General features: G+C 38.5%; 2 protein-coding genes across 4 annotated transcripts; both read left to right on the plus strand.

Moving 5' to 3' along the window:
* The first annotated feature begins 1,040 nt into the window (after positions 1–1,040).
* On the plus strand, positions 1,041–4,800 carry LOC107665390 (leukocyte elastase inhibitor-like). 2 transcript variants are annotated; one of them, XM_016456264.1, is made up of 7 exons: positions 1,041–1,156; positions 1,557–1,735; positions 3,268–3,411; positions 3,548–3,665; positions 3,784–3,926; positions 4,061–4,228; positions 4,328–4,800. In XM_016456264.1, the coding sequence occupies exons 2-7, from the start codon at positions 1,568–1,570 to the stop codon at positions 4,733–4,735; spliced, it is 1,149 nt and encodes a 382-aa protein (XP_016311750.1). In that variant the 5' UTR covers positions 1,041–1,156; positions 1,557–1,567; the 3' UTR covers positions 4,736–4,800. The 2 variants fall into 2 exon arrangements, with proteins under 2 accessions (XP_016311750.1, XP_016311748.1); XM_016456262.1 differs by lacking the exon at positions 1,041–1,156 and having other exon boundaries at positions 1,496–1,735.
* A 2,456-nt stretch (positions 4,801–7,256) lies between these two features.
* Positions 7,257–10,462, plus strand: LOC107665391 (leukocyte elastase inhibitor-like). 2 transcript variants are annotated; one of them, XM_016456265.1, is made up of 7 exons: positions 7,257–7,629; positions 7,721–7,902; positions 8,271–8,408; positions 8,589–8,706; positions 9,056–9,198; positions 9,306–9,473; positions 9,577–10,462. In XM_016456265.1, exons 2-7 carry the CDS (start codon positions 7,735–7,737, stop codon positions 9,985–9,987), a joined length of 1,146 nt encoding a protein of 381 aa, XP_016311751.1. In that variant the 5' UTR covers positions 7,257–7,629; positions 7,721–7,734; the 3' UTR covers positions 9,988–10,462. The 2 variants fall into 2 exon arrangements, with proteins under 2 accessions (XP_016311751.1, XP_016311752.1); XM_016456266.1 differs by having other exon boundaries at positions 7,724–7,902.
* Positions 10,463–12,852: the final 2,390 nt, after the last annotated feature.

Below are 12,852 nucleotides of genomic sequence, written 5' to 3' on the forward strand. Positions count from 1 at the left end.
TACATTATCTCTTGTAATTTTGTCATTTATGTGTTGCTGTTAAGTCCTTAAGAAGCACTCTGCCTTATTTATACATTTTAAATATATGTGTACACTTACAATACTCCATCTATTCAGCTTTTAAAAATAATGTTTAGAAAAAAAATCAATGGTTTTGTTTAGATGTAGACAGTTTAAATGCTGAATAATGCAAGATTTTTTTCATGGGAATTAATACTTTATTCGGCAAGGATGCATAAATTGATCAAAAATGACAGTAAATTTATAATATTGGTCAATGAAAGTTCTCTTGAACTTTCTATTTGACAGTATCCTGAGAAAATATTACACAAAATATTAAGCAGCATAACTGTTTTGAACAATGTAAATGTTGTGTGTGTAGGGCCAACTTTAACATCAATTTCCAGTTTTCATCTGATTGCTCAATCTGTACTACTTAATGTGCAATCATATGATACTGACATTTATAGTGAGGTAGATGACTTTTTCATTTATATTTCCTTATCATGCCAATTGATTGGTGTCTCTTTAGGTAGCAACCTCAGGTAAGCTGAAGAAATCAATACTCTATATGCTCAATATATCAATCAAGAAAAAAAGAACAATTTAGATAGATTTACAGGAAAACACCGGACTGAAGAAGCATATCAGAAAACCACTTCCTCCACACAGCCCTATTGTGAAAGGCATTTGACAAGGTTTTATTGCGCAGAACCTCTGATCCAGCAGTGTGACTCACCCTTTATGCACAAAGTCCAACTGATTAGTCCAGAGATGTCATTCATTGAATACATCTGCTTTGTGTTGCTGACAAAACAAAGTGTATTTCCTATCGTCCACACTGTCTGTCTGTCTCTCTCTGTCTCTCCAAAGAAAACATACTCAAACATTCCAACAAATGTTTCACTCATTTTTGAACTTGGCTGGATAACGAGTTGCAAATTATGAAGTAAAATAGGGGAAGCACATGCAAAGGTGATAAAAGGGCGGGGTAGTTTGAGACTGACTCACCTGTGATATGTCTAACTTATGCGGTTTGCCGGTCTAGCTTGTTCTGCGCTTTATGGGCGTTGCTGGCCCACTTATACCGCATGACTCTAGGGCAGGATCTTCTTTCACTCAGACGTACGTTTGTGACAAGCATCTTTTATAAAAGGTAGGTAATACTTAATCTGTACTCGTACAATTCTCAAAAACAAGTGCTCGGAACTGGAGTGTCGTTTACCATTGGAATAAACGCTACTTATTTGCGACTTCCGCGTTTCTCTGACAGTTATTCTCTGACGTGGAATCAAACCTCTGCGCGAGAGTTAAATATTTACGGTGATAGGCATATTATCAGTCTACATATGTTAAAACAAAAGGACATTATCTTATTAGAATGAACGGCAGTCTAAAAATATTTTTGTGTACAAACACGGGGCATTCGTAAACCATATAACTTGTTTACTCACTGTCTAGATCTGCTCAGTACTTTTTGCTGCTTTTTGTGAATATATGGCGTTATATGGATTTTAACGATGGTTGCATAAATTATGGGGCTGTTTTTTCCGTAGTGTCATCAGTCATGGAGGGTCTCTCTCGTGCTAACAGTCTCTTCGCTCTGGATCTCTATCGAGCTCTGAGCGCGAGCAACGCTGAGGGAAACATGTTCTTTTCTCCACTGAGCATCAGTGCAGCGCTCAGCATGGTCTACTTGGGAGCCCGAGGAGAAACTGCCAAAGAAATGGCAAAGGTATGAGGTATAAGCATCTCGAGAGCAAGCAAAGGTCTGTGTGGGAGTTTTTTTTTTTTTTTTGTGTCAATTTTGAATCTACAAATAGGCTGCATTCTGCACACGTACAGTACAATCCGTGGTTGGGAAATCCTGCTCGAAAACAAAACCACAACCCAAAACAAGGAAGAGAAAACATAACCCTGTTTGACAGAAAAATGGGGTGAGGCCCAGATGTCAAAAGGGTAAATATTTGCTTATAGTGTGAGTTGAACACAGATTGATCACAGCCAAACAATAGCACATAGTAATGACTTTGTTACAAGTTGGTTTAAGCAATATTTAGTGGAGAGAAAAAAATACGTTTAATTCTCACAGTGTCTTAGAATTCTTTGAGAATTTAAGGGAGAATGCAAATTGTTAATAAAGATTGGATTGGATAAAGATTAGATTTTAAATTAGGCCTAATACATTTTAGGGTTGAGAAAATATAGATGTAACTAAAAATGAATGTTGCAGTCATTTATAGCTTGACTTGTCGTGAAATGATTACTCTTTTCTGTTGGGTAACTGTGAAAGTTTGAGTTGGAATTCTCATTCAGTGTCATTTCAGTTCATTATCCATGGATGTTGCCAGTTCAATAAAATTTCCAAAGCAATTTTTTTTTTTACTGCAGAAAATGTACTCCCTTTCAGAATAATTTATTGTCATTCAGGTTAAGTGAGTTCAGTTAGTACCTACTGACCCGACACTACTAAGTGTATGCTGGTGAATACTATAGCAAAGCTATAGTACAGTATTTGGTAGGTATAGCCACTGCAGTTACATATTAACTAACATACAGAAGTAATGAAAATGTTCCAAGTTACATCAACACAGCAGTGCTAAATGCTGACTTCAAGCATACATCATCAATCTATATATTTGCATGCTTAGGCTGAAATCAAATGCAAAGCATTTGACGTTTATTGATGAACTAGACATAGCAGTACATTTCATTAGCCAAAGAGTGCATACAGACTGTGATACAACCAGCGAGCAACTGACTCAACAGAGAGAGGGAGAGCCGGAGTAGTGTAAACAAAAGATCACAGCTCCACATACCTCACTTTCTCACTCTTTCAAGCTGCTCTTTTAGAAGGAGCTTAAAAAACTGAAAAATGCATCCAGATTTGAAAGAAAAAAATAACTGAAATGGACCTAGAAGATATTCCAGATTTTAGCCACGAAAGCCAACTTGCGCCTGCCCTGAGCTTGCTGCCATCATTTGTTTTAAGTTCAGACTCATCTCTGCTTGGCTTGACAACGGACTTCAGACCCCAACAAGTCCTTGATTTAGTTTACTCCTTGTAATAAATGTGGTCAGAACAGGCTCTTCAGTGCACACCCTTTTTAGCTTATTCTGTAAGACATACCATGGGCATTTTTCTTCTTCTTTTGAATAAAAGAGATATATATAATTTAAAAAAATTACAATTTTGTAAAACTGTTAGCAAAGTCTCTCCAGTGTAAACAAATACAGTTAATATGTGAACTTCTCTTTCTCTTGCAGGTTTTGTCCTTCAGTTCTATCTCTGATGTGCACTCTAATTTTGAGAGCCTCACCTCTGCAATCAACAAGCCACCTCAGCAAGCTTCCTACATCCTTAGACTGGCCAACCGTCTCTATGGAGAGAAAACCTTTAGTTTCTTACCTGTGAGTCCATTCCGCCTTCAAAATGGGACATTATGAAGCTAAACCTTAGATATATTCTTTTCCCTCCATTATAAATTTCCAATTTAGAGGTCTTTTTTTGAGTCCTTTTTGCTGATTGGTGTCATGTGTCCTGCAGGAGTATTTGGACTCCACTCTGAAGCTGTACCACGCTAACCTTCAGGCTGTGGACTTCATTGGAGCATCTGATGAGTCACGACAGCTCATTAACAAATGGGTGGAAGAGCAGACAGAGAGTGAGAAGATCAGTTCCATATACAGTTCTATTTCAGATTAAAGAATCAGTTTGGACCTGTTGATTGAGTATATATTTCAAAAGATGTGAAGTCAGGAACGCAAACTTGTGTTTTGTAGATAAAATCAAAGATCTTCTCAAGCTGGGAATGGTGACCGGAATGACCCGACTAGCTCTGGTTAATGCCATCTACTTCAAAGGGAACTGGCTGCAGAAATTTAATGCTCAAGACACTAAAGAAATGCCATTTAAAATAAACCAGGTCTGTTTGCAAAATATTGTACAAATGCAGTTGTATGTCCTTACACTATGCATACTACATCATATCTATGACAGAGGGTCATACTCATTTTCATGTTCACTTTCGCATTGGTATGTGCATCTGTCTTCCATCAGAATGAGCGCCGAGCAGTGCAAATGATGTACCAGAAGAAAAAGTTCCCCTTCAAATATGTCTATGACCACCGCTTGCAAGTGCTGGAGTTGCCATATGTAAAGGAGGAGCTCAGCATGTTGATCCTTCTTCCTGAAGAAAGTCAGGATGGCTCTGACCCTCTTCTTAAGGTCAGCAAAAAGTTTTTGTACTAATCTGCTTGACTTGACTATATTGTTATCTTGTATATATTCAGAGACTCAAAGAATTTGCACATGTGTGTTTGACAGCTGGAGAGCGAGCTGACCCTTGATAAGCTGCATGAATGGACCAACAGAAACAATATGGACACCCAGACAGAGATCATAGTCCACTTGCCAAAGTTCAAGCTGGAGGTAGAGAGCTCCTTAGCAGAAATATTGATGGGCATGGGGATGACCTCTGTGTTCCAGGGTCCAAAGGCTGATCTGACTGGCATGAGCAGTCGGGGTGGTCTCTTCCTTTCGGCAGTGGCCCACAAGGCCTTTGTGGATGTAAATGAAGAAGGCACAGAGGCAGCAGCCGCTACGGCAGCCATTGTGGCATTCTGTATGTTACGAGAGGAGCATTTCATGGCAGATCACCCCTTCTTGTTCTTCATCAGGCACAATCCCACCAACAGCATCCTCTTCTTCGGCAGATTCAGAGGCCCATCTTAAATATGTGATGTTTGTCTGTCTAACACTAAAATAAACAATAAATACTAGTATTTAGATGTCAGTAATTCACATTTTGTATTCTTTTTTGTTTTTTATAATGTAATAATGTCTTTGATTTGTATTGAGATGGAAAAACACTAATTTTGAGTTAAAATTTAGATGGAAAATTATGGCGCACAATGCAACACATTTTCAACACATTTTTGATAATGCTTTTATTGACTATCACAAGAATTACTTTGCAAATTCGCTAGCTGGGACAAAAAGGTAAAGTCAGTACAGTCATTAGGCAGGCTGACATCTCTGTTTGATAAAGAAAAGACATTTATAACGCAGCTATTAATGCACACTAAATACACAGCATATCCCATCATTCATCATGTTGAACTCACATGCCCAAAAATCATGAGATGTCGAGGAAAGTGTAGGTAAGCTCAATTATTTAGATAGTCTATTAGCCTACATGTAATTAGGTAGTAAAATATAGAAAAGTGTTGCATATTGTATTGGTGCAGAGATGAATAGCCTATGTGTAGGCCTATTTCATAGAAACATTTGCAACTGCTTTTTATCAATTATAAGCACTACAATTAATAAATTATTTAATTAGTTACAGGGTCTACTGAATAGACATGTACGTTTATTTTTAAGTGCAACCTTTTAAAAATCAAAATGTGCAAAAAAATGTATATATAACAAGTTTGATCCATCGGGTAAGCAACGGTTCTACACACACTTTGTCGTTCTGACGCCCACTTGAACATTTGGGCCAAACACCGGAAATACGTAATGTGAGAAGTCAGAAGTGGTCAAATGCAAAGATCGCAAGTGTGGGTTTTGAGCACTGATCTATAATAGATTTTATTTTTATTATAGCTATAGATCAGTGGTTTTGAGACAGGCTGTGTATCTCTAAAGAAGAGGTGGTCCTCACTGCAGAACACAAGATACAGGGAGCGTGGTTGGATCCAGATCCAACTCCTCCCACTTTACATATACCTAAACCTACCCGTCTCCACCCCCTGATCCCTAAACCCACCCATCTCCACCCCTAAACCTACCAATCTCCACCCCCTAGATGTGGATCCAACCACGCCCCCTGGATCTTGTATTCTGCAGTGAGGGGTTAACGTTACTGGGTTTTAGGGGTGTATGCATGCTGCTTTCAAGTCCTCCTGGGACGTTCCTACTTACGAGTTGACAAGTCGTAATTACGACGTCAGGTGCGTTCAAGTCAGTTTAGTCGGCACAAGATGGCGGTGTACCTTTTTTAATAAATGACAAGAAAATACAACAGGGTCTGCATTTTTTAACTTGGATTTCAGCTGCGTAACAAGAACATGACCAATTTAAGTTTATAGGACAACTAAACTCATGTTGAACTCACATGCCCAAAAATCATGAGATGTCGAGGAAAGTGTAGGTAAGCTCAATTATTTAGATAGTCTATTAGCCTACATGTAATTAGGTAGTAAAATATAGAAAAGTGTTGCATATTGTATTGGTGCAGAGATGAATAGCCTATGTGTAGGCCTATTTCATAGAAACATTTGCAACTGCTTTTTATCAATTATAAGCACTACAATTAATAAATTATTTAATTAGTTACAGGGTCTACTGAATAGACATGTACGTTTATTTTTAAGTGCAACCTTTTAAAAATCAAAATGTGCAAAAAAATGTATATATAACAAGTTTGATCCATCGGGTAAGCAACGGTTCTACACACACTTTGTCGTTCTGACGCCCACTTGAACATTTGGGCCAAACACCGGAAATACGTAATGTGAGAAGTCAGAAGTGGTCAAATGCAAAGATCGCAAGTGTGGGTTTTGAGCACTGATCTATAATAGATTTTATTTTTATTATAGCTATAGATCAGTGGTTTTGAGACAGGCTGTGTATCTCTAAAGAAGAGGTGGTCCTCACTGCAGAACACAAGATACAGGGAGCGTGGTTGGATCCAGATCCAACTCCTCCCACTTTACATATACCTAAACCTACCCGTCTCCACCCCCTGATCCCTAAACCCACCCATCTCCACCCCTAAACCTACCAATCTCCACCCCCTAGATGTGGATCCAACCACGCCCCCTGGATCTTGTATTCTGCAGTGAGGGGTTAACGTTACTGGGTTTTAGGGGTGTATGCATGCTGCTTTCAAGTCCTCCTGGGACGTTCCTACTTACGAGTTGACAAGTCGTAATTACGACGTCAGGTGCGTTCAAGTCAGTTTAGTCGGCACAAGATGGCGGTGTACCTTTTTTAATAAATGACAAGAAAATACAACAGGGTCTGCATTTTTTAACTTGGATTTCAGCTGCGTAACAAGAACATGACCAATTTAAGTTTATAGGACAACTAAACTATCAATTTAAACAAAAAATTACTGTCAACTACAGACGTTGCATCCATCGATTCCGCCATGTTTCTCATTGACACGCCCCCAACTCGGAAACTCAGGGCTTAAAGAAAATTTCGAGTTTCCCCACTCGTAATAACGACTTTGTGGTGGCGTTCATGTGCGTTCAACTCGTAAACACGATCTATCCGACATGACTTGAACGCACCATAATGGTACATACACGATTTTAGCAACTCGTGTCGGTCAATGATTGAGAAACGCCCTTTTTGTTCTGCAGACGTCCTAACACAGGGCGGACCCCCTCCAGTCCACACTCCGACAGACAGCAACAACAACACCAAAGTAAAGCAAAGCAGGGCAGTACGTTCTTATTAAACATTGTCGGCATAATCACATCTTTTAGAACATCCAGTGAATATTTTGAACACGCAGCCTACAACAACACTTTACAAACGTATGCAGTGGAGCTGTCGAACCAACGAAGAGGACAACTGAATTAGCCTACGCCGAAAGGACATCGTTAATAAAAGTAAAATAGCCTACTACATTTATATTTAGTGTTTTTGAAAGATGGTTGTATAAAGTATGATACTCAACTATTGTTGTTTTGGTATTTCTAGCAGTATCATCAGTCATGGAGGGTCTCTCTCGTGCTAACAGTCTCTTCGCTCTGGATCTCTATCGAGCTCTGAGCGCGAGCAACGCTGAGGGAAACAAGTTCTTTTCTCCACTGAGCATCAGTGCAGCGCTCAGCATGGTCTACTTGGGAGCCCGAGGAGAAACTGCCAAAGAAATGGCAAAGGTATGAGGAACTGACATGTTACTGTTGGTACTATTACTTTAAATATCATTCTGATTGTGTCTGTAACGTTTCTGTAAATCATACCACTTCTGTTACTGATAATCTATTTTAGCACTAATGATGAAGAAATTAATACTAGTTGTGCTCCAACAGAAGTAATGGTGATTCTTGGTGGTTCATTAGATTGCAATGCTTTTTAATAAGTTTGATGAAAAACAGTACAAGAAATGCTAACGATATATAAATAGGCTATATTACATATAAAATAATTTATCATTGCATTATGGTAATAAAGCTTAATTGTCATGAAAATTATGTCATAATATCAAATATGTTCATAGTTCACCCATCTGTCTTTCTCTTTGCAGGTTTTGTCCTTTAGTTCTGTCTCTGATGTTCACTCTCATTTTGAGACCCTCACCTCAACTCTCAACAGTCCATCAGCCTCCTACATCCTCAAACTAGCAAATCGCCTCTATGGAGAGAAAACTTTCAGCTTCTTACCTGTGAGTCCATTCTGCCTTCAGTGAGACATTTTAATGCTCTCTGTGTGCTTTGCTAAATTCATGCTTTGCCTTATCTGAGAGAATGTGTATAATTCATATAAAAATGCGCTGTGATTGATTTATTTATTTATTTTTTATTTTTCTTTCCGAATGAGATACCACCTTTATTTTGTGCTGCAGGAGTATTTGGACTCCACTCTGAAGCTGTACCACGCTGACCTTCTGGCTGTAGACTTCATTGGAGCATCTGACGAGTCACGACAGCTCATTAACAAATGGGTGGAAGAGCAGACAGAGAGTGAGAAGAGAGTGATCAGAATATGAAAGAGAAATTTTGTGGATAGCAAGAATTAAAAGAGGGATGCATAATTCTGCTCTTTGAGGGCCACTGTCCTGCAGATGTTAGTTCTAACCCTAATTGAACACACCTAAACCATCTAATGAAAGTTAACTTGAAATTTACGGTCTAGTGTGTTTGATTAGAGTTTGAGCTGAAATCAGAATTATATTTGCTTTGTTTAATAGAGAACTGATGTTGGTAGGCTACTTGTAAACTGTGAAAAAAGTAAAACATACAGTGATTTGATGTCAATGATCAGAACACTATAAATAATGAAATACTGTTTTTTGTTTGTTTTTCACTTCAGATAAAATTAAAGATCTTCTTAAGCGCGGTGTTGTAAATGAGCTGACCCGGCTAGCGCTGGTTAATGCCATCTACTTCAAAGGGAACTGGATGCACCCATTTGAAACAAGAAACACTAAAGAAATGCCGTTTAAAATAAACCAGGTGTGATCTGCATTTTATTTCAGGAGTGTATATGAAAAATAAATATAAAGGTCACGTGTTGAATTTTGTAAGTAATTTTGAATGTACTGGCATTTATCTACAAACAGAATGAGCACCGGCCTGTGCAAATGATGTACCAGGAGAAGAAGTTCCCCTTCAGATACATCCCAGAGTATGAACTGCAGGTGCTGGAGTTGCCATACATAAAGGAGGAGCTCAGCATGTTGATCCTTCTTCCAAATGAATCTCAGGATGGTTCTGACCCGCTTCTTAAGGTCAGCAAAAGTGGCATAATCAATGAAAGATGGCTAGTTTTGATCCTGTGGAATAGTTTGGCGCTGTGTATGTTATTTTTCAGTATGTGTGTGTGTTTGACAGCTGGAGAGCGAGTTGACCCTTGACAAGCTGCTTGACTGGACCGAAAGAGACAAAATGGCCACATGGATGGATATCAGAGTCCATTTGCCAAAGTTCAAGCTGGAGGTTGAGATTTCCCTATCAGAAAATTTGCAAAAGATGGGTATGAGCTCTGTGTTCCAGGAATCAAAGGCTGATCTGACAGGCATGAGCAGTAAAGGTGGTCTCTTCATTTCAGCGGTGGTCCACAAGGCTTTTATTGAGGTCAATGAGGAAGGCACTGAGGCAGCAGCAGCCACTGCATGTTTGGTAATGCTTTGCTGTAGCATTCCACCAAAACATTTCATAGCAGATCATCCCTTCTTGTTCTTCATCAGGCACAACCCCACTAACAGCATCCTCTTCCTTGGCAGATTCAGAGGCCCATCCTAGAAATGTGGTGTTTTTTCTGTAACATCAAAATGAAGAAATGTGTTTTTCTTGGAATGTTTTATTAAATAAATCAGTCACACCACATGTATTTGTTTGTCATCACAAATGACATTATTCCAGATTACTTCAAATCGAATCGACTCTTAACCACACCAACATTTTGAACATGGTGTTTGTCTCAGATGGAATAGGGGAAAACATCATCAAACACTACTTTACCATTACTTCTACTTGACCCATAAAGACTGAATGGTACAATATAAACCAAGATTTGACAACAGTAAAACTAACATGTAACTGGGTTAAAAATGCTTAAGTATAAATGGCATGCCTTTCACCAGAATTGGTTTGTTCTGGTTCAATTAATGATGGTTTTGTGACCTCTGTTGGCGACTTTAAGTAATTACACACGTGGGTATGTATGAATCCCCACCGTCTCTCCCAACGGAAACAATTCTTGTATTACAGGAATAAACACAACACATGTAATGCAGCTCTTCGTGTTTGCCTTGTCATTTTGGTCCCACGTCCAGTCTGTTGTTTCTTTACTTAGCCCATATTTGTTAAATAGTTTTTCCAGCTTGTGTGCTGTTTTACTGTACTCTCTGTATTGACTAGTTTTCTGTGAAAAATAATTTTTCCTGGGACTTCCTCATTCTGCTGAATAGGCTGTTGTGTGGGCGTCAAGCCCAGGCAAGATATCATATGACGAAAGAGGTGTTTATAAGGCAGTTGATTTTAAACCCGCCTGGGGTCGGCAAAGACGCCGGCGGGAGCACTTGCATATTTTCCAGATGACAGAGAAAAGAACTTAAAATGCTCTGTCACTTTTGATTGGACACATAAAAGTAATACATCGCTTGAATCTGTAAAGCAGGGGTGCCCAAACTCGGTCCTGGAGGGCCTGTGTCCTGCAGAGTTTAGCTCCAACTTGCCTCAACACACCTGCCTTCAAGTTTCTAGTATGCCTAGTAAGAGCTTGATTAGCTGCTTCAGGTGTGTTTAATTGGGGTTGGAGCTAAACTCATCAGGACACCGGCCCTCCAGGACCGAGTTTGGGCACCCCTGCTGTAAAGGGTCTACGTTTATTTGTGTATGCTCACCATATCAACAAAACTTTTGCAAAATAAAGAAAACAAACCGGGTGCGCACAGCCTTCACTGTGTCAGCGAACTGCTTTTAGAAACGCGTCACAAAAACGAACTGAAACTCAGCGAATACTTTACACACAGACACGAGAAATATATCTATAGAAAGCTTGACATGTCTACTCTTAAATGAAAACAAATATTATGTGATAAAGTAATCCGTATGAAACCAACGACATGTCCAGTTTTTCCGTCTGTTCTCATTATCTGCAATTAGATCCCGCCCACGCGCTGTATATTTGACAAATCTCCACGTGAGACGCGCGACACGTAAACGCCCACATCACCGTAAATAAAGCAGCAACGTGTTCATCTCAGATACTTTTCGTTTTTGGAAGAAGACAAAGCCAGGAATAAGCCTTGTATTTACCCCAGAAGAGGCGCTGAGAGCTTTGTTTACCTCACAAACAGAATGCGAGCGCGGCTGGAGCCAGCAAAGGAGATATTTCATGCCGAGTAGTATGTTTCTTATTTGCATTAGATAATGTGTTGTTGTGAGATAAACTTTAACACATTTACTAGTTGGACTTTTCCCAAACTATAATTCCAGACTAAAATGTGTGAAATCGAGTGCAACATTTTGAAATATGATAGGCAACCTTTCATTACATCTGAATGTACGGCGTGAGGATGGTTTTATGTTCTATAAACAATACTATATAAAAGTATTGTTTAGACGATATAAAAGTAATGTCTAAGAATGTTTAGACCAATCATTACCGTGAAATACCCTGTCTGCAGATATGTTCAAACATGTGCTTACCAATTTAGTTTCTCAGATATAGAATGTGCTTTTTGTACTGTATGTGCATCTATGATATAAAATCACGTGGGAAATATTAGTGATTGCTAATGTAATAATATAGTTTCTATCAACATGCTATCAACATGCTCACGTATTTATTTATTTTAGTGGGGTATGCTTTAAATTGATCAAAAGTGAAGATACAAACATTTATAAGGTACAAAATATTTCTATTTCAGATAAATGCTGTTCTTCTGAACTTTCTATTTATCAAAGAAACCTGGAAAAATTATACTCAGCTGTTTTCAACAATAATAATAGTAATAATAATAATAAATGTTTTTGAGAACTATTTCTGAAGGAATATGTGACACTGAAGACTGGCGTAATGATGCTGAAATGTTTGAAACTATTTAAATGTTCGTTTAGGACTGGCTGCATCACCGGCATCTTGCACAAGAAAGGCATGCGAGTGTCGTTCAGTTTTGAGTTCGCTGGAAAATCATACTGAGTAAGTGCACAGTATAGTAATTGTACTTTTATTATGCCTAGACTATAAGGTAATATTATTTGTGGTTGATAGTGTTAAAATGTAGTTTCTTTGTTATTGGCATTCTGTTTTCTCATGAAGTATGCATACTATACTAAGGTACTGTGGGGAAAAATTGCTAGCGAATAACAATTGTTTATAAAATTATTTTAGGACTGTGAATACACCACTCTTGCCTTCACCTGCATCTTACACAGGAAGGGGACGCTCGTTCAGTTTTCAACTTCTTTCAGAATCTTAGAGTAAGTGTGCATTCACTATTTTACAGATGTTACTTTCATTCGATTTATTTGCTGTATGGTAAAATATGTTTGCTATGTAGTAATTGTGTTCTTTATTTCGATAAATTAGTACTAGTATCAGTGAACATCACAATGATGTTAATAATGTAGTTTGTGTAAACAGCATGCTTACTTTTTTTT

Source organism: Sinocyclocheilus anshuiensis, unplaced genomic scaffold (genome assembly GCF_001515605.1).
Source record: "Sinocyclocheilus anshuiensis isolate Anshui unplaced genomic scaffold, SAMN03320099.WGS_v1.1 scaffold199, whole genome shotgun sequence".
Taxonomy (NCBI): domain Eukaryota; kingdom Metazoa; phylum Chordata; class Actinopteri; order Cypriniformes; family Cyprinidae; genus Sinocyclocheilus; species Sinocyclocheilus anshuiensis.